Source organism: Lycium barbarum, chromosome 1, assembly GCF_019175385.1.
Source record: "Lycium barbarum isolate Lr01 chromosome 1, ASM1917538v2, whole genome shotgun sequence".
Taxonomy (NCBI): Eukaryota; Viridiplantae; Streptophyta; class Magnoliopsida; order Solanales; family Solanaceae; genus Lycium; species Lycium barbarum.
The window spans coordinates 136857658-136880724 of NC_083337.1; the positions used below are offsets into that span (position 1 = coordinate 136857658).

The 23067-nt window shown below is 36.0% G+C and overlaps 1 protein-coding gene across 1 annotated transcript; it reads right to left on the reverse strand.

The window, feature by feature from the left end:
- Positions 1-18379: 18379 nt before the first annotated feature.
- LOC132614715 (uncharacterized mitochondrial protein AtMg00810-like) lies at positions 18380-19854 on the reverse strand. Its single transcript, XM_060329242.1, has 2 exons — positions 19633-19854; positions 18380-19282 (listed from the first exon to the last, which is right to left on the reverse strand). The coding sequence occupies exons 1-2, from the start codon at positions 19852-19854 to the stop codon at positions 18380-18382; spliced, it is 1125 nt and encodes a 374-aa protein (XP_060185225.1).
- Between the last annotated feature and the right edge of the window lie 3213 nt (positions 19855-23067).

A 23067-nucleotide genomic window follows, 5' to 3' on the forward strand; every position in this document is an offset into this window, starting at 1 on the left:
AGTGTAGAGAAAGGAAGAGTGTTGTTCGCATGAGGAGAGTGTTTTATCTTATTTCATTTTGTCCGAATTGGGCCATTTCGGGTAAGAACTCCAAATATGGGCCATTTCGGGTAAATAATAGGCCCAAAGAGTCACACCATATTATTTTCCCTTGTATATAATCATTTCCAAGGCCCCAATGTTACCACTATATCTATCTATCTCTGTCTTCAGGCTCATAAAGCTGGATCCGAGCATCACTTCATTTCACTTGTTGGATTTTTGCTTTGCAAGGGGAGACACATGGATAGTGTGAGTGAACAACTTAAAAGGTCATTGAACTATATCAAATGTCTCACTAAAGTCATTTATGTTTGTTTTGTATCAAAAAGGTCATTCAAGTTAGACTACTTTACCTATAAAGTTATTATACCAAAAAACTAAAGAAATAATTGCATAAACCTCACCCAAGTTTGATTTTATAACACTTACTTCCTTTATGATTTACTTGACTCTCTTATTTTAATTTTTTTATGATAATTTTTTAAACCTAATTATTATTTATATAAAAAAGAATTAATTTAACCTGGCAAGATCGTAAAGGTACAACATAATGTTTACAATTAATTAGTTGAAACAGAAATATTCACGAACGATAATCTAATTAATTATGCATCAATTAATAATCGTACGATATGCCTCTAAAATATTTCTAGTCCAAAAATACTGGGATAACGGTTGGGAAAACAAGATCGATCGATAGTTCTATATTAATATGAAAAGTAACGTACAGTATTTGAGCATTCTTTTGTTAAAATTTTGATTATTGATTGCAAAGTCTTGTCATCCCACAAATATAATCTAGAGCTAATTAAGTGTAGAATGTTTACAAAGTTAATTAAAAAAAAAATCTAAAGGACAAATTGGTTAATCTCATTTTCTTATATTAATAATAATTAGGTTTAAAAAATTTAAAATAAGAGAGGCAAGTAAATCAAAAAAGAAGTAAGTGTTATAAAATCAAACAAGGTTTATGCAATTATTTCTTTAGTTTTTGGGTATAATGACTTTATAGGTAAAGAAGTCTAACTTGAATGACCTTTTTGATACAAAACAAACATAAGTGACTTTAGTGAGACATTTGCGCTAGTTCAATGACCTTTTAAGTTATTCACTCTGGATAGTGTAGATCGTTCCCACGTAGAAAGTTAGAATTATACTTTTCGAATTGTGTTAAGTGAGAAGATGAAAAAAAAAATTGTACTCCCTCCGTCCCAATTTATGTGATGTTTTTCGCTTTTCGAGATTCAATTTGACCAAACTTTGAAGCTAAAAGATTAACTCAATATTTTAATATTAAAATTTATATATTTTAAAACTACATAAAAACATACTATAGTTGCAACTTTTCTCATATTAATTTGGGGAAAAAATACAAAAGACTTTTACTGTGTACAACAAATTTATATAGTTAGTTACATGAACGTCATAAGCATCTTTTCATAAAGAGCAGAATTTATGTGACTTTTAGCATATACATAAAAATCTGCATCACTATTAATCAATCAAATAATCCCACAAAATTAGGGACTCATATTTATACCTTTCTTCTCCATCGAACTTCTCTCTCCTATAAAATAAATATTCATTACTTTAATCTCGCTTATTTATACTTTTCTTCTTTTCATTCTAATTCTTCTTTATTTTTAATATTAGAGATTAGAGATTTCATTCTAATTCTTCTTATTTTAAATATTATGTATTTGATACAATATAAGTATCTTTCCTGAGTATGTTACATGTAATTTTCTAATACTATATACTTGATATAATATAATTATCTTTTTTTGAGTATGTCAAATGTATTTTTAATAATATATATTTGATATAACACAAAAATATTTCCTAAGTACGTCACATATATAATGATATATATTGGAGTATATAATATATACAAAAATTGTCACATATAATAAACTGTTTGGATATGTTTAATATTCTTTTTTGGATTTTTCCATCTTGATCAATTGTTTCCCTAATTATTATATATACTAGTAAATGTATGCTATGTCAAATAGCGAATTGCATAAATATAATATAATACAAACACGTAAAAAAACTATATGATACATAAATATAATATACATGCATTATACTTGATTTATACTGCTAATATATTGTTTATCACATATACCATATTAGCACCACCAACAATATCTGTAATATGTTAAAACGATATGTTTAATATTAAAATTTGAATTTCAGAAGAAAAAAAGAAAAAAAGAATTTTACCAAGATAAGAAGAAAATAAGAAAGAAAGATACTAGAAAGGAAAGAAACGGATTTTCAGTTATTTCCATGCGTATCTTTAGGGATTGATTGAGAAAAAAGGGGAAGTTATGATTCTTGTGGGATATGCACGATTTCTTCTAAATTAATGTTTTTGGCTACTTTTGATATATCAAATTTCATGCTAAAAATATATAATATCTTTTCTAAGATTGATTAGTTATGTAAAGCTCTTAAATACATCTTAAAATATTGGTCAAAATTCATGCGGTTTAATATCAGAAAGCAAAAATTAGGACAGAGGGAATATGGTAAATTAATGTACTCAATTGTCTTTTCATTCATATACCAAACTTTAGTTTTGATTTGTCTTAACCTTTATTTGAGAGAGCAATACCAGCAAGAACTAAAAAACTTTCAAATGACTTATGTAGTGATGATTGTTCGCAATAAATTTTGCTAGCAGAATATAAATAATTGCAATCATAAAACAAATGTGAGAAAAAAATCATTTTACTGATTATTTTGTGAGTACAACTCTAGATGTACTCATTGATTCTAATCTTCGTGTTGTTCGCCTTGATTCGAGGGCCAATGTAGCGTCTTTCTTGAATGAAGGATGGAATTCGATTGATGTGTTGAATCTTGGAAGAACTTTGAGTAGCACTTTGGATTGTTCTTAAGGGAAGACGTCTCTTGAACTCTCCTTCCTGTTGAAGACCTTTGGAGAAGACTAATGTGGATGTTGTTGCTCTTCTTTGCCTCTAGTCAAGATGCTATGCAACTTTCAAGATGTCTTTAAAATGAGATATATGACCCCTTTATATAGGTGTGAGCCAGAGCTTGAGGGTATTTTGGTCTCCAAGTAATCAGAGGTGGATGGAGCACTATACCTTGGGGTTCAATTGAACCCCAAACTTTCGATGCGGCGTATAAATTTATGTGTAAAAATTTACTAAAATTACAATAAATAGTCGATATGAACCCATAACTTCAGAAATATAATGGTTTAGTGCTAAAAATTTATGATGTTGAACCCCCAGAATTTAAATCCTAGATCCGCCTCTGCAAGTAATTCTAGCGGACCTTGGGCTTGAAGAACATTGATCGGGCCTCTCTTGTCAACTTGATGGACTAACCCAAATGCAATTTGAAATTCATTCAAGTCATGTAATTATTTTGACTTAAATAATTAATCCGACTTTATTAACTAAAATTTAACTTGGTCAACATGTCAATAACTTAGAATTTAATCCAAATTTTGTATGGATTAATTCAATTAAAATTTCGATGTCTACAGATGCCCCCTACTTCAAGACTTGTCGAGGTGTAGGCTTGCCGAAATTGTAGACGAGACTTGAAGTACCCGTGAAGACCACTTTTTTTTTTGGTCTTTGTACAAAACTTCCGTGAGACTTGTTTTTTGGTGACTTTCTTGAAATGTGGCTTGAGAGATAACGTTGTTTGAATTTGTGAACAATCAAAATAATACACAACTCTCTTCCTTCAATTTTGGAGATGAATTCATTGCATCAATTTTTCTTGATCAATATTCAAATATCAAAGTTGTACTATAACTCCACATGGTAAAGAGATCCTTCCAATAGTTTCCATGTAGAGGCATAATCATTCCAATATAAACTTGGTAAGAAATTGATTTGATGCACATGACAACTTTTCTTTCTTTGGTTAATTTGCAAAGAATCCTTCCTTCTTGTAGTAGCCTCAATTCATAGCCAAAATTAGTGACCACAAAATCATTCAAATGTAAGTACATGAATATGGGATTTATTTTCCTTAATTGGTGGTTCCTATTTTCATATGGTGCAAAAGAATATTTTCCTTCTTGAGATTTTACCACAACTTGCCTTGTAGAGGATTGTAATTTATTGATGAACAATCTCAGGAACTCTATATAAGGATATGTTATGCAACCATTTCAACCATATTCATTTGGAATCGTAGCAAAGGTTTTCCTGAGACGCTTCTCTTCTTCCTTTTTTTTTTTCTTCTTCTTGCAAATCAGTAACTAATGTCCTATTTTTCATTTTGCGGAAGCTATATTGGATTTCCAACTTTGCGCGCCTGTCAGAAAGAATTTGTATCTTGCTGTTGGAGTGTCGCAATGACAAGCTACTTGCTTCGTGTGAAAGTAGACTTGGACGGCTATGACATATCCAAAATTCGAAGCAAAATTCCCTATGGATTGACGGGAATTGATTTTTAAAGTTGAGCTCCATATCTGCAATTTCTTCTGACAGTTTCGCAGTCTCACCAAAACGCATGTATATCGGTGTAGGTGCGTCCAAATGACACGAGGCTTGATTCTGAAGATTCTACACTTGTAGGAATACAACATATCCAAAAAGCACAATCGAACTCTTTCTAGATTGACGAAAATTAATTTTTGAATTTGGTCTCCAGATCTGGCGGTTCTTCAGACAGTTTCGTGTAGTCTCACCAAAACATCCGTATCTTGGTGTAGGAGTAGACGAATGATGAGAGGCTTGATTCTGAGGATGCTACACTCGTTGGAATGCGACATATCCAAAAACCAACACTGAACTCCTTCTAGATTGACGGGAATAATTTTTTTGAAGATGGTCTCCAGATCTGGCGATTCTTCTCTTAGCACTATGCAGTCTCACGGAAAACTCCATAACTTGAGACTGGAGTGCCAAAATGATGAGTGGCTTGATTCTATAGAAAGAAGACATCGATGGCAACAACCTGTCCAAAAATCAAGATGAAACTCCTTCTGAATCAGCTGGAATAAATTTTCAAATTTAGTGACACAATCTGGCACGTCGACTTCGGACAACATTCATGAACGCTATATATATATATATATATATATATATTTTTGTTTTCTTTCTTCTTTATAGGTTTGCACGAGGGTGTAAATGGTCTCGATCAGACCGAGAAGATGCACGTGATTTTGCCATCCTCTCTTGAAGCCATAAAGAGCAACGACCTTCAAAGTTCATCCATTGTTTATTGGCGCGGAACTACTTGGAGTGTTCATCCGTCCGATTTTGATGAAACTTGTTGCATCCTTCTGTCAGCTCTGTTGAGAAACTTCTTGGCGCATCCTTCTTTTTTCTACTTTGGCGAAGAATCACTTGGTGTTTCATCCTTCCTTGCAGCCCTGCAACTTTGGCAAGACATTACTTGGTGTCTTTGTTGTCACGTATTTGGATGGGCTTCATTCTTGTTGGGAACAAGACTTGGTGCGTCCACCTTTCCTGAGGCATCGAAGGGATCACTTAGAGTATCTACCTTCCTTGCGACGTTGATGGAGGAGACTACAGTAGCCTTTCAACCTTGGTGAGCAAGATTTTGTCTAGATAGTGCATCTCATCCATGCGACTTGGCAAGAGAAGTTGATGTCATTTTGAGAAAAACGTACAAAGAGCATTTCATCTGTTATATCCGGCATTTTTGCATATTCGAAAAAATTCGAGATAACTTGACTTGTAATGAATGAGGCTATATTTGGACCTTACTTAGTATGAATGTGCCGGCTATGATAACATTGGTGTGGAAATACGAGAGGAGGCCAAGGGCAAAAATTGGAATTTTGGGAATTAGTTTCGGAAATTACAAAACAAGATTTGTAGCCAATTGGGCTCAAAAAAATAAAAAGGAAAATGAGGCCCAAAAAAAGGGAAAGCCCAACCGGCCATAGGGGTTGGCCCAAGCCCATGTTGAATTAAATCTTGGTCAATATAAGAGATGACCATTATGATTCATCTTTTACCAACTAGAACATTCAAGAGAAAAAAAGAAAGAAGAGGAAAGCAAGAAAAGAAGGCTCACGGCCTAGTGAGAGAAAAAGAAAGGAAAAAGAAAAAAAATATTCTTGGAGCTCAATTCTTTGGTTCAAAAATCCATCTCTTTTGGAATTACTACTAAGTGCAAGATTCTCTTCAAGATGATATAATTATTTTGGCAAAAGGTGACTTTGGTGGCAAGTGAATAACTTGAAGAAAAGGTAAGAATCAATTCATTTTTCTTATGTTATGAAGTTTGGTTTATGTTGTAGTATGTAGAAATGAGTAGAATTTATGAAAATATGGAAGTTTGCAAAGTGGGTGTGTTTATATGAAGGTGGCCGTGTGTGTGTGTTAATGTATAGGTATGATGAGTTGAATTTTTGTGTTGTATTCTAGTTGTGGTTATGGTAGAATTTATATTGGAAATGAAAGTTAAATGAATTTGGTGGATGTTGGAAATATAGGAATATGGCCGTGAGGTGTAGGGATTGAAATGAAAATGGATTTGTTGTATTTAGTATGTTAATTATGTTGTTGTAGTTTTGTGATGAAAATGAGAAAATTGTTGTTAAGAGGTTGTCGGAAAGTAGGTGATTTTATTATAGTTTATGTAATTATGAGAATGAAGTTCTAAGGTGCAAATTGTTGTGGTTGTAAATGAAATTGGAAGATAAGAATATGTTATGGATGTTTATGTTGAAGATTGGAAGTTTAGGTGGATTATGGTTTTGGTGGAAAGTTTGTATATTTTGTATATCTTGTGAATATTTTGTGGAAATGATATGAAATGCTTCCGAATTGTGTTGTAATGATCTTGATTAGTAATGAATACGAGAATGTCGATATCGATTTGAAAATACGAAGTTGGAATGAAGGCTATGACATTATGTTGGAAAGATGACTAGTTACGTTATATGTGTTTTATATGATAATTGTTGATGTTGTTGGATTGTTGGGTTGTTGTTGTTGATATATTGGGCCGAGCTAAGTCTCGGGGATGCTATATGTGTAGGGGAGATGCTGCCCAAATTTTTGTAGAAAAGTATAAGCTAAGATTCAAGTTCTAAAGGCTTGAAATTTCTAATTGGTAAACATGACCATTTGTAGATTTTGGGCGAAACGGGAATCGAATTTGAGCGAGCGTAAGGCGCAGCTAAGGTATGTAAAGTCTTTCCCTGCATTCTTTGGCATGTTCCAAACATAATAGGATCGGACACGAGCCTTAGATATGACCCTGTTCCTAGAAATCCGAGAATGAAATTGGCTCCATTTCATTCAATAAGATTGAATTGGTCTCTTAATATTTCGTCGGCAAAATAACCTACATGTATGTAACTTTCACAAATTAAGTTGAAATGCCCTAGAACTCTCACGAATGACTCCATAAGACTTATGATCCATAATTTACGTATGCCATCTCGGTTCGGCCCAAGGTGGGCCCATAAAAGTGCTGATACTTTCTGTACGGCTCTAATTAACTCATTTCTGTCCGAAGCTCACAGGTAACTTTTGGTTATTATTTTGTCTGCTATACGACAAGTGTTATGACTATAGTTATGAGCCTTATAATCTATTCTGACGTCTGGAGCGGTTCTGGACATTTTATTCCAATGCAATCTGTCGTGCCATCCCAAATGACATATATGCGTATCTTATGAATATTGTCCGATTACTTTGATTTGACCCACCGTCTGATCTACTTCCGTTTCATTGAGTCTGAATAATGATCTGTATGTGTATGGTCTCTCATTAATCTGTTCGTGGATGTCTCAATGCTTCCTTCACTGCGCCTGGGCCAGGTTCTGTTATCCGTGCACATTCCACTGCATTGTTCACCGCGTCCCTCGGTGTGCGGGCCGGGATCTATTTACATCTGTATGTGATCTGATGATGTGATGGTATGGGGATGGCGGCCAGGACGGCATATGATCTGATCTGTCTGTCCACCGCGTCCCGTACTAAGAGGGCCGGGATCTGATATGTGTGCTAATTGTATCTGTATATGCTTATGATTTTGCATGCATGATTCTGTCTGATATACATCTGTACATCTGATCTGGACTATGATTCTGTCTGTTGCACTCCTGAAAGTCTGATTCGGATACTGATTCTGTCTGCTGCACTTCCGTACGTCTGATTCGGATTATGTATCAGTCTGCCACACTTCTGTACCTCTGATTCAGATTACGACTCTGTCTGCTACACCCCGTACTTATGATACATATTGTGGTTCTGTCCGTGTACTCTGTATTTCTGTTTCAGCCTCGGGTTCGATTCTGTCCGCTATATTTCTGTACTTCTGGTTCGGACTATGATTATATTTGTTACATTTCCACTTTACATACTCGGTACATTTTCCGTACTGACCCCCTGTTCTTCGGGGGCTGCGCTACATGCCCGCAGGTACAGACGCACCGCGCGATACGCCACCAGTTTAGGACTTCTATTCTGCTATTTGGAGTGCTCCTTTGGCCCGGAGCGCGTACTTTTGGTATATATATCTTCTGTTATTTACTCACTCTGTATATATGGTAACTTGGTGTACGGCGGGGCCCTGTCCCGCCATCTGATTCTGTTATGTCCGTTAGAGGCCTGTAGACATGTATGTGGATTATGGGTTGTAACTGTACAGGTAGGTATGTACGAGTTTGCGATTCTGTCTGCTATGATAGCCTCAACGGCTTATGTGTAAGTCTAAGTGTGTTTATGCGTTCGTATATTTCCGTGCGTTGTATTTATATCAGTTTGAATCAGTGTATGTCTAATATGGATTATCTGTTTGGTACGCCAACTCTGTTAGGTAAGTACGTACGGGTATCCAGTTAGGATACCAGTCGCGGCCCACGGGGTTGGGTAGTGACATCATCCTTCCAAAGACTTGATGGAAGAATTTGTAAAGAGTTTCATCCTTCAAGATTTGATAGAGGAGTGTGTGTCACAATGTTCGCCATCCTACACTGAAGCATTATGGCATCGTCATGGTGGATATTTTTTTGCAGGCTTGTGAAGGATCACAAATGGTCTCGATATCAGACCAAGAAGATGTCCATGTGATCGGTGAAGAAACTTGGTGTGACCATCCTTCGAGCATTTTTGCAGAAACAACTTGGAGACTTGAATTTTCTTCCGATGTTCATAGGACAATTACATGGTGCCCCTCATCCTTGCAACTTAGTGAGATTGACACTTGGAGTAATCTTTTCCAACCCTGGCGAGAAAGTTGATTGTGCATCTCCCTCTTCAGCTTGGTGAGAGAGACACTTGAAGTACCTGATTTTTTCATCTATGATAAGCAAGTACATGAAATAAGTAGATATGCCCCCAGACAGAGTGAGTAAACTCATTGATGCAGCAAGATCTACCTACTACGAAGAAGTTGATGTAAGAAGATCGTCATGAAAAATTGCTCCATCCTCCAAAGTTGTAGAAGTTTGTCTTTACATTCTCAAAGCGTGCTAAAAGCAGCAAAGGAAACTTCGTGCAAGAAACTTTTCTTTGGCTCCGCATTGAAGGGATGAGTTTTTTTAACTCATGTGACTGCACTTAGAAGGAAATTCTAAATTGCCTACGTACCTCGGTGAAGAGTATCAAGTTATTACGTAGTTCAGAAAGAGTATTTTATTTGAGTTTGTTTTTGTATGCAGTTTATACTCGTGCATCATAGAGTGTTAAAACGTGTAGTTTTAGCTCGTGTGAAAAGGAGCGGTGTAACTTGTAGTTTAGGCTCATGCGTCGAGGAGCGTTAGATGTGCAGTTTAAGCTCGTGCAACAAGGAGCATTATGATGTGCAGTTTAGGCTCATGCATCGAAGAGCATTAGATGTGTAGTTTAAGCTCGTGCATTGATACGCTCAAATTACACCTATTAATGGTATAACGCGGACGTTGTCAAATATAGTAACCTAACAAGGTTGGGGTCGAATCCCACAGGGAATAAGGTGTGAAAAGGTTACTAAAGTCGTAGGATGCTAAGTTTAGGTCTAATGTCTTAATCTGATGATTTTGGTAATAGTTGTTTTTTTTTTCTTATGACTAATTGCTATCTACTTGCTTTGGTGGAAATTTATGGTAAAAGAAACTAAGGTTGTGTCCCCGTTAGATAGAGTGTATGATCATGGGTATTGATCTTGATATACTTCTAATGGATCATTATATGAATGCACTTAATCTCTATATGAATCTCTACTATTTCCCAATAAATAAAGATTATCTCTTTCTATGATTTTCCCAAATATAAGAAAGTAACTATGAAGAACGATTAATCATGCCAAGTAAATTCTTCTTATTCCTAAGTGAATTTATTAAACAAAGTTTAAAACTTTGAGTCCTTGTTATTTATTCTTACCAACCCTAATTATTTTTCCAAATAAATCAAGGTTTATGGCTTTAATATGTTTGCAACCATTAATTATGAATGAAGAACGAAGAATAAATAAACCCTAATAATCCATTATGTGTATATCAATCACAAACCCAACACAAAACACCCATCAATTGGGTTCACAACCCTAGTAAGGGAAATTAGCTACTCATAGAGGAAGAAGAACAATAAGAAATAATGGGAATCATAATGCTTACAATTGATTGCTTGGAATTGAAGAGAAATTAATTGCAATTGTTATAATCTCCCCAAAAGACTTCAAAACTATGAGTAACTAATGCTAATGAAAATAAAACTGAGTTCTGTAGTAATCCCCTTTACAAGAAACCTAAAATAAGGTATTTATAAGCGTCAAAGTCGTGCAAAATAAGATTGACAAAATTACCCCCGACGGACCAATGTACGGACCGTACATTTTATACGGTCCGTAGAATCAGTGACAGTTCTCCGTAAAATCTTCTCCAACTTTCAGATGTACGATCCACTTTTACGGACCGTAAATATTATACGGTCCGTATAACCTGCCCGTAAATCTTCTTCTCTTTAAGACTCTTCTGGAACCAACCTACGGTGAGATTTATGGACCGTAAATATTATACGGTCCGTACTTCTGCCTGGACTTCCACTTCATGTCTGAGCCCTTTCTGTTAATCATCCACGATGTCATTTACGGACCGTGAAAATTCTACGGTCCGTATGTTCCTCCGTATAAATCAGGCTTCAGTTAATTTTCTTTCTCTGAACATATTTTTACTCCATTTCCATGACTTGCTCCCGAAATACGTTAAACATCAGCAACATGTCACAAACACATCAAAAAGACCAAGACTTGCTAAAAAACAAGTAAAACTTATAGCCAAAAAGCATCGAATGTGCCATAATTTCATGGCACATCATGCATCAAGGATCATTTTGGGAAAGAACTCCAATAGTGGAATTGGATTTCAAACCCTTCGTGATTAAGCATTGTTGCACCAACTCTTGATGTCGAACTTTATACTTTTGCATGTTTGCAAATGTTTTGTAGTTGCTTTTGCCTTTGGGATTTGTTGCTTCAAAGCTTTTTGATGCTTATGTCTTTTGTGAGCATCCAAAGTCCAAGTTTCACCATCCTTTTTGTTGGAGTGGCCATCATCCACCTTGGACGTGTTTAAATATTTCTTCAAAGCCGGAACTTCAATTGGTTCAGAGCTCCCAAATTGCAGCATGATTTTTCCTTGTTCAATCTTCGAAGACGCAACAAATTGCCTACATCTTCAAGTTTCTGGCATCAAGCACTTCTTATTGTGAAGATAAGCACTCACATGGTTTGCCTCGACTGTGTCTTCATCGTCAATGATTATATTTTCATCCCTGATCAATGTCATGATCTTCTCTTTCTGGATGAAACATTTTTCAATTAGATGACTCACTATGCGATGGAATTTGCAGTACTTGGGATTATTGACTTTATTCATTTCATGAGGCCGCTTTGATGCAAGAAGTTCAATGACCCTCATGGTCAGTAACTTGTCAAGAATCGAAGGGACATCAGAGCTTGGAAAAGGGTAAATTTTTGCTTCTAACTCCCTCAATGTTGGATGTCACTTTTCTTCTAGAGGATGCTGACTTGTATCTTTTTCCTTCATTTTTTGTTTAGCAACAACTTTTACAGATGTTGCTCCTACCATCATGGTATCGTCAGTTTGGTGCTTTGATCGTCGCTTGAATTCTTTTTCTTCATTCCTTGTAAAGAAAACTGGTGAAGCCTTTTCAGGAGCCGTAATGCTCAACTCCATGTCGTGTGCTCGCGTTGCCAATTCTTCAAAAGTTCATGGCTTAAGTTCTTGGAGAATGCATGCAAGGCCCCAATGCATTCCTTGGATGCACATCTCAACAGCGGACATTTTGGAGAGACGATCTTTGCAGTCCAAACTTAATGCTTACCAACGGTTGATGTACTCAATCACTGGTTCATCATTTTGTTGCTTGGTGGCCGTCAACTCTATCATGCTTACCGTTCGACGTGTGCTGTAGAAGCGATGGAGGAACTTCTTTTCAAGTTGCTCCCAACTATCAATTGATTCTTGCTCGAGATCGATGTACCAATCAAAGGCGTTTCCCTTCAGCGAGTGAACAAATTGTTTAACAACCAGATCACCATGTGTACTAGCATTGCTACAAGTCTCCACAAAATGTGCAATATGTTGTCTTGGGTTTCCTTTACCATCGAATTGTTGCAACTTTGGCGGTTAATATCCAATTGGTATAGGCAGACAATCAATTCGCTTGGTATAAGGTTTAGAATAGTACAATGAATTTTGTGATGGGCCACCATATTGAGCCCTAATGGTGTTTGTTATCATGTCTTGCAGTTGTTGGACAGACAACGTCGCAATTGAAGCAACTTGATTTTCATTTTGAGCATTGGGAAACTTGGCGGTAGATTCAACCTCTTTTTCTTGTGGTGTTGGAATGTGACTTGACTCGTCAGCGCTGTAGAGTTCCAACTTGTGCATCAATTGGGTTATCCGAAGATGTTTGTCCTTCATGGATTTCTTCAATGCCTCAATAGTTTGGATCATCGCGGTGAGTTGTTGCTCTGAGTTGGTCGCACTAGTCATCATGATACTCGCTACGCTTGAAGTTGAAGAATTCACCAAGTCCTCGGAGTTGTAAAAGTTAAAGCATGCTTGAGAAACTTCTCCAAATGACGAAAGTGAGGTTTTGCCCCTAGATCTTGCATTTGCCATCGCCAATTTGGCTTTGTCTAACGTCTCCAAGGAGATGAAACACTTCGATTCCTCCAAACCACCAGTTTTGGACATGCTACGAGTCATTGGGAAAGGAACAACAATAACACTTGTGGATGAAACATCAAGCTTTTCTTAGAGGCCATCACAGTAGTAGATCTGAGAATTTGCAGATTTGATTTTGGAGATGAAGAGTAGAGTTGGTCCCACTGGGCGTGTCAAAAATCTGTTCGCAATAAATTTTGCTAGCAGAATATAAATAACTGCAATCATAAAACAAATGTGAGAAAAAATATCATTTTATTGATTATTTTGTGAGTACAACTCTGGATGTATCCCTTGATTCTAATCTCCGTGTTGTTCGCCTTGATTTGAGGGCCAATGTAGCGTCTTTCTCGAATGAATGATGGAATTCGGTTGATGTGTTGAATCTTGGAAGAACTTTAAGCAGCACTTTGGATTGTTCTTGAGGGAAGACGTCTCTTGAACTCTCCTTCTTGTTAAAGAACTTTGGAGAAGACTAATGTGGATGTTGTTGCTCTCCTTTGCCTCTTGTCAAGATGCTCTGCAACTTTCAAGATGTCTTTAAAATGGGATATATGACTCCTTTATATAGGTGTGAGCTAGAACTTGGGGGTATTTTGGTCTCTAAGTAATTCTAGCGGACCTTGGGCTTGAAGAACATGGATTGGGCCTCTCTTGTCAACTTGATGGACTAACCCAAATGCAGTTTGAAATTCATTCAAGTCATATAATTATTTTGACTTAAATAATTAATCCGACTTTATTAACTAAAATTTGACTTGGTCAACATGTCAATAAATTAGAATTTAATCCAAATTTTGTATGAATTAATTCAATTAAAATTTTAATGTCTACAATGATGAAGTAAAATATAATGCACAGGCAGAAAATCACAAATACACTTTGACAGTAGGTACATGTTTGTGTTGTTCTTAATTAAACATGATAATTGTATAGATTTGTGTTATGTCAAGGTTTGTCATTCATTAGATTTGTGTTATGTCAAGGTTTGTCATTCATTTTTAAGGGATTAGTACTAGTCAAGCACGTTCTTCTAATATGAGGATGGTTACTCTGTGGGGGTAGTACTCTTGTTTTTTTTTTTTTTTTTGGATAGTACTTTGGACTATCAGAGTATCAGTCCCCAATGTAAGCCCGTCAACCGGTTCTGGTTAACCGGTAACTGGACCGGTAAAACCGGAACCGGGTGGACCCGTTCCGGTCAACCGTTTAATATATATCGGTCCGATTTCGATTTTTTTGGGATCGGAACCGGTAAAACCGGAACCGGGTGGACCCGTTCCGGTCAACCGTTTAATATATACCGGTCCGGTTTCAATTTTTTTGGGATCGGAACCGGTTAAACCGGAACCGGACCAGTTAAACCGGTCAGAATTAATTTTTTTTTTTGACTTATTTCAAGTTAGGAATATACCTAAAATATACTAAGAATATACTTATAATATACATCTACTTAAATTAAAAACTAGAAAGTTGTATACTTGAAAAATAACTAAAATATACTAAGAATATACTTATAATATAAATATACTTAATTTATAAAATACGAATTTATAAACTTAGAAAAAACTTAAGCTATAAATAACTTAAGTTATAATATATAAGTTATAACTTATAAGTATACATATAACTTAAACATATATATATATATATATATATATATATATATATATATATATAGATATAGAACTATATATAGTACACATATAACTTAAACACACACACACACACACACACACACATATATATATATATATGTATATATGTATATAAGTTATATAACCTAAGTAAATTGATATATATAAGCATATTCTTAGTATATTTTAGGTATATGTAGTATAACTTAAGCATATAACTTAATATGTATATATATACGTATATGCTGTATTGCTGTTAGTTAGTAAATATATAAACTTTACTTATAAACTTATATAACATATGTAAATATACCTACAATATACTAATAAATACTATAATATATATATACTATACAAAAAACAAAAAAAAAGATTTCGCACAGTTTCGAACCGGACCGGTCCGGTTTGCATTTTAAAACCGGTAAACTGGAATCGGTTAAAACGGAATTGGTGGCCGGTTCCGATTTTTAAACCGGAAACCAGGCGGTTTATTAACCGGTTACCTATCCGGTTCAAACCGGTTGACGGGCTTACCGGTCCAGGGCAATGTAATATATTTGAAGATTGATAGGTGACAAATGTGTCTCTCTTCAATCTGGTGGACGAGGTTCACCTACGAAACGTGTGGACATGACTCACATGTTCATTTTGGACCAACATCCTTTTTGGGTCCCCACATCTCCTCTCGCATATTTAGGACGGAGCCGTTTGGACTAGGGCTGGACATAAATACCGAAAACCGAAAAATCGAACCGAACCGAATCGAAACTTCAATAAACCGAACTGAACCGAACTAGTTTGGTTCGGTGTTTGGTGTCCATCGTCAAAAAAACAAAACCGAAATAGCCGAACCGAAGTTTGATAAAACCGAATCGAAAAACCGAACGCACACCGAAATTTAATACATTACCCAAAAAAATTAAAATAGTCCAGGCCCATTAAGTTTAAAGTAAAAAAACCCAATTGTAATAAGTCCTCTTTTGCATTTGTATCCCTAATTTTTCACTTCAATTGAAAAAATCAAATATCCTTAACAAAGAAAGGTAACTAGGATGTCTCTTTAGGATTAATGTATGTCCTTTATGTGTTTTCTTAATTATTCTTACGGTATGTATATAACACCTAGTAATCCTATGTCATGATTATAGTTTTCTACTCTTGTGTATCTTGTTTGTTTGATTTTGATTTCAATTTATCAGTTTTATGTTTTATTGCTTTTGAGAATATGAATTAGTGTCAATGGAATCACTTCTAATATTATATTAAAAAAACCGAAACCGAACCGAACCGAACTTTAAAAAATTGAAACCGAAAGAACCGAACCGAACTAGTTTGGTTCGGTGTTTGGGTGTCCACCTTAAAAAAATCGAACCCGAAATAGCCAAACCGAAGTTTGATAAAACCGAACGCCCACCCCTAGTTTGGACATGATTTAAAATCATGATGATTTGAAGTTAAAGTTTTATTTGGACATGCAATTTAGATTTCTTAAGTTGTATTTTTTCTTATAGACGTAAAAACCCCACAAGTTGTGAAAACCATCAAAACTTTCTCAATTCTTATACAATCTTACCAAATGAGTAAGTCATAGTTCATAACAAAATTAATACGCTACTAGAAACCTTTTTAAAAAATACAACATTAATTGATCAAACTTTTGTCCAATAAAATGAAAAATTGAGCTTGAGTTATAGTGTACCTACTTTTTAATATAATCCTCGCACATGGTTGGTAAGAGTAAATTTATTATAAATATACTACCAACTTATAGATCTTTTAATAATTGATATAAATGATTAGTAAACATGATCGGTAAATTTATCTACCAACTTATGAATCTATTTTTACAAAATATAAACTTATTGTTCAACTTTTACATTTTAAAAAATTTGAAATCATGATTTGGAATCCCAAATCATGCCTTTTTGAATGATTTGGGATTTCATTTCATGAGATGAAATCAAACGTCCAAACACCTACTTAGGTGCCGTTTGGACATGGTTTGAAACCATATGATGAAACCATGATTTGGACATGCAATTTGAATTTCTTAAGTTATATTTTTTCTTCTAGACATAAAAACCCTACAAGTTGTGAAAACTATCAAAATATTCTCAATTCTTATACAATCTTACCAAATGAGCAAGTCATAGTTCATAACAAAATTAATACGCTACTAGAAGGCCTTTCTAAAAAATACAACATCAATTGACCAAACTTTAGTTCAATTTTTTTTTTACTTGAATAGTAATGTAACTACTCTTTAATATAATCCTGCTACGTGGTAGACATAAATAAAGGTTGGTAAATGGTTGGTGGGAGTACTTGTTAAAAATATCTACCAACTTATGAGTCCTTTTTTACAAAATATAAATTTATGGGTCAAGTTTTATATTTAAAATTTTTAAAAACATGGTTTGAAATCTCAAATCATGCCTTTTTGGATGATTTGGGATCATGATTTAAAATCATGAAATGAAATACATATCCAAACGCTGATTTTATTTTATGATTTCAAATCGCATGTTCAATCGCCTACTTCATATTATCTATTCTAGAAGTAGAAACTCAAACTGTTCCTTTTAAAGGTTTAGCCATATGGGCTACTCTGGCATTGGCAGGGTTACGTACAAGATGGTAAAAAGTTTACGTCAAAAGCACAAATCTTTAGGATTAATTCATTTAAGAGCCCGTTTGGATTGACTTATAAGTTACTTATAAGTTGTTTTCAATTTTTTTGAGTGTTTGGTTGATCAGCTTAAAGTTATTTTGTGCTTAAAATAAGCTCAAAAAAATAATTGGGCCTATTTGACTTAGCTTATCTAAAGCAGCTTATAAGCTGTTTCTAAAAAAATAAGTTAGACTACCCCAACTTATTTTTTTTAGCTCAGAATTTTTCTCTCTTCTTACCACAGAGTGTACTGTACTTTTTTTTTTTTTTTTTTGCCTCTAGCCGAATTTGGAGCGGTTTTCTGCTTCATAAAAGAAAAAGTGATAATCTAAAATGACCAATTCGGTTAATACGACAAACTAAGTGTCATTTTTATAGATTTTGTTTCAGAGGTAGGCCAAGTCTCCCACCAATATGACATAACTAGGATCATGGGAAGTTGATGATGTTGTCCCATCCAAACAACAAAAGAATAATCATATGTCTCATGGTCCATTCTATATCTTTCTGATCTTAATTTATGGGTGATCATGCTCTAGCAGAATTTACTCTCTATCAAAGTTACCTATCTCCATCATTTATACTTTTGAAGGTGTACTAAACCTACGTTTATTAATGGTGCTTTGCAGGTAAAAGTTAGAGCTCTAATGATGTGTAGAGAGAAGTGGCATATCCTTAATTACAAAATGAAAGATGATAGAGATGAAAGAGATAAAGTGAAGGGTTGAAGCATACAACGTTGCTTCTGTGTTCTTATATTTATAAGGGGAAGTTACAACATATATCTACCTAAATGATAAGCACAAGGATAAATTCAAAGTAGAGTCCTATTACAAATAATATACAAGAAGATAACTTTAACACCCTCCCTCAATCTAAACGGGAAGATTGAACGTGAAGATTGGCAGTTAGCTCACGAAAACGGGTAGAGGGCAAAACTTTGGTGAACAAATCTGCAAGTTGTTCAGAGGTATGAACATGAGAAACCACCAAGTCACCATGACTGATCTTTTCCTGAACAAAATGATAATCCAATGCAACATGCTTGGTACGAGAGTGAAAAACTGGATTATGCGCTAGGTGGATGGCTCCAATGTTGTCACATTTTGCAGAGACCGGAGAAGTAAGAAAACTACCAAGATCACGTAGAATGTATTGGAGCCAGATAGCCTCAGCCGTAGCAACAGCAAGAGCTCTGTACTCAGCTTCAATACTAGAGCGTGCAACTGTAGGTTGTTTCTTCGCGGACCAAGATATGAGATTTGAACCAAGAAAAATGCAGAAACCAGATGTTGATCGTCTTGTGGCAGAGCAACCAGCCCAATCGGAGTCAGAATAAATAGTAAGCGCAAGAGGAGAATTTTTGTACAACTGCAAGCCCCAATCAGTTGTGCCACTTAGGTACCTGAAGATGCGCTTTACTGCCTGAAGATGTAACCGCCTCGGCTGTTGAAGAAATTGAGAAGCAACGTTGACAGCAAATTGAATGTCTGGCCGAGTGAAAGACAAGTACTGTAGACTTCCAACCATTTGACGATAGGTAGAAGGATCTTCAAGCAACGAAGATGAAGTGGAATTCCAGTCAAGCTTGCTGTGGAGTGAAGTAAGTACAGATTTACACTTCTCTAGTTTAAACCGATGAAGGATAGAAGTGATATAACGTTGCTGCACCAATAGAAGCCCCGAGGAATTAGACTTCAATTCAATGCCAAGAAAGTAACTAAGAGGGCCTAAGTCCTTCATTGAGAATTCCGTACTCATGGAAGAGATGAACTGAGATATCAATGTCAAAAACAACTATATCATCCACATAAATCAAAAGAATTATGGAATCACTGCCCGAGTGAAAGATGAACATGATATGGTCCGAGATACATTGCTTAAAACCAAGATCAAGAAGAAAACGGGCAAGACGATGGAACCAAGCACGTGGTGATTGTTTAAGACCATATACAGCACGTTGCAACTTGCATACATAATGAGGATAATCTGGATGTACGAACCCGTTTGGTTGACGCATATAAACTGTCTCAGATAACTCACCATGTAGGAATGCATTTGACACATCAAGTTGGCGCATGAACCGGTTTCGTTGAAAGGGCCAAAGATAAGACCAAACGAACTGTGCTAGGCTTGACAACAGGAGCAAAGGTCTCAAAATAATATACTCCGGGCTGCTGCGAAAAACCTTGAGCCACTAACTGAGCTTTAAATCTTTCAACAGAGCCATTAGCACAAAATTTAATTCGAAACACCCATTTGTTGCCAACAATATTTGCATTTGCAGGAGGAGGTACCAAAGTCCAAGTTTTATTTTGGACAAGAGCATCAAATTCGACACTCATTGCTTGCATCTAACGTGGATCTTTAGAAGCTTGAGCAAATGTGGTAGGTTCAGATAAAATAGAACTAGTTGAAGCTGTTAAAGAAGGAAGAATACGCGGTTTGAGTGAACCAGTTTTAGAACGAGTAATCATGTAATGGGAATTTGATAGTACAGTGGTTGGAGTGGAGGTAGGCAAAGTAAAATTGCCAGAGGAAGATTGACTTTGTATGGGTTGTGCCTGAGATAAAGCAACACGTTCAGAAGAAAAGTTTAAAGTAGCTGCAGGACGTTGGTTCAAAGAGGAGTTAGAGATATCATCTGAGAATGAGGGAGAAGCTGGAGAGAATTGTTTAGAAGCTTGAAGGCGAGAATCACGGGAATCAGGTGACTGGAATATAGAGGTTTGAAGACTTCTACTAGGTATGAGCTGCTGCATATTTTCAGGGGTAGGAGTTATTAAATTAACAGAATTACTTTTATTTGCATTGGACAAACGTGAAGAATGTTGAGCAGCGGGAAGTCCAGTTTGGAACAAATCAGGAGAAGCTCCTCCAGAACGTGTGATATGGATTGGGAAGTGATAAGACTTAAGAGGAGTTATCAAGAACAGTAGGCGATGAGATAGATTTGGGTGAGGTTGGCGCGTGAGTAGGAAAGAAAGTCAGAAAGGGAAAAGAGTCTTCAACAAAATGAACATGCCGAGAGATGATAACTCTATTGGAACTAGGATCCAAGCACTTAAAACCTTTGTGTTTATCAGATGAACCAAGGAATAAACAAGGCTTTGATCGAGGTTCGAATTTGGAGCAAGAACCAAATGGCACAAAGGGATAACAAAGGCATCCAAATACACGAATCAAATTATAATCTGGCACACGACCATAAAGTCTTTCAGACGGTGATTTAAAATGCAGCACTGGAAGGGGAGTAATATTACTAAGGAACACAGCATACAAACAAGCATCAGCCCAAAATTGAAAAGACATAGATGCCTGAAAAATAAGACAGCGTAGGACATTTGCAATATGTCTATGTTTTCGCTTGGCCCGCCCATTTTGAGCAGATGTGTGAGGACAAGAAAAGCGAGGGACTATGCCATTTTGTTTGAAGAATGAGCTAAAGTTATTGTTAACATATTCTCCACCTCCATCGGACTGGAAATAAGAAATGGAGGTGTGAAAAACATTTTTAACCATTGTAAAGAATTTGTCAAAGGATTCAGATTTTTCGCGCATCAAGTAAACCCAAGAGAATTTAGTGTAATCATCAAGGAATAAAATGTAATAACGATAGCCAGAATTTGAGACCATAGGAGCATGCCATACATCTGAATGAATTAGAACAAAGGGAGAATTTGCATTAGTACTTGATAAAGGAAAAGACATTCGAGTTTGTTTGCCTAAATGACAAAATTACAAGAATTATTGCTAATGGAAGAAGTACTACGAATCAATTTTCTAGCAACTAAAGAACTAAGAGACTCTCGGCCAGGATCTCCGAGACGCTGGTGCCAAAAGGAAGGCGGCAAAATCTTAGCAAAGAGACCAAAGTTGGAGAAGCCAGGCGGAGCGACACGTAGAGGATAAAGAGAACCAGAATTGTTACAGTGGAGCAATGTCGTTCTGGTCTTCATGTCCTTGACAAAAAACCAGAGTTAGTAAACTGAATAAAACAATTATTATCAGCACATAAGCGTTGAATTGAAAGTAGATTTTTAGCAAGAGAAGGAACATATAAAACTTTCTTTAAGAGAAGAGGCTTAGAAGTTGTTGGAAGAGTAGAGAAACCGGTAGATTTAATTGGAAGAAGAGTACCATATCTAACCATGACTTGAGAAGAACCAGAATAAGGAGTGTGAGAAGTAAGAGTAGAAGGATCATTAGTCATGTGCGCAGATGCCCCGGAGTCTGGGTACCAAACTGTTGGTTGAACCTCCTCCAAATTCATTGCAGCAAATGATTTAGGAATATTGTTAGCCACAAAGGAATGATTGAACCTGTTTCTACACTCCAACGTAGTGTGATTATAGTGAAAACAAATTTGACATTGTTTAGCAGGAATGAAAGGGGCTCTACCCAAAATACCAGTAGCAGGGGAAGGAGACCGAGATTGATTTTGAAAACCAGACCATGAAGAGCTGTGGTATCCTCGACCTCTACCATACTGTCCCTTGTTATTTTTTCCACGACCTCGTCCATGGGAGTGTGCTTTTGCAGACTGATTTCCATTAAAAGAGGACGATGAATTAGACTTGTTCTTTCCTTGAGTTGACACCATCGAAGCAGTTTGAGGACTTGATTCTTGATGTGCCGTGAATTTCGGCACATTTTATGCCTTTGTCACTAGAAGTGTTGCTTGTTTTTAAGTCTTTTTACATCGTTTCTTATGTTATTTTGGTGTTTTGTAGGGTTGGTTGACTAAGGAACGAAAATGATAAGAAATACTGAAAAACGGACAACTTGGAGCAAAAAGGACGGTCCGTAACTCGAGTTACGGACTGTAACGTGATCCGTACCAGAGAGGAATATCCAGATACGTGCTGCTATCAAATGACGGCCGTAACTCATGTGTACCATAAGCTGAGGAAAATTTCCAGTAAGAAGCCTAAGTAGTGTCATAGGTTACGCCCAGAAGGAAGGTCCGTAACTCAGGTTACAGAGCGTAAAGTCATGGCGTAACGCATTGGCCACTGAAGACTGAGGCCATGATCCCCTGGAAGATACGGACCATAACTTGTGTTACGGTCTGTTGCAAGAAGCCGTGACGGTTGACCTAATAAGCTGACCAAGGACGAAACCGAAGGACGGACCGTAACTTGTGTTACGGTCCGTAACGATGCCGTATAAGGGTGTTTTTGTCCAGAAACTTGGCGCGATTTTTGGCCCTATAAATACTTAAAGTTAGGGTTTTAATTCAGAATTCTGATTTTCTTTTGAGCATTAACTTTAAGCCTTAAATATTTGAAGTGGTTGGAGCATTTAAAGCACCAACTTCACTTTCATTCCATATTGTATTAGCATTGTAAGTATATTATGTTAACTTTTAAGCTTTCTTTGTTAACCAAAATGATGAGTAGCTAATTTTAATTCTAAGGTTGTGGATCCCATGATAGGTATTATGTGAATGGGTTTCTACTATTGATATATGCATAATGGTTGTTAGTATTTATTCTATCTTTGTGCGTTAGCGTTGGGTAATGATTGCAAACATTAGCCTAAGCCATTATACTAAC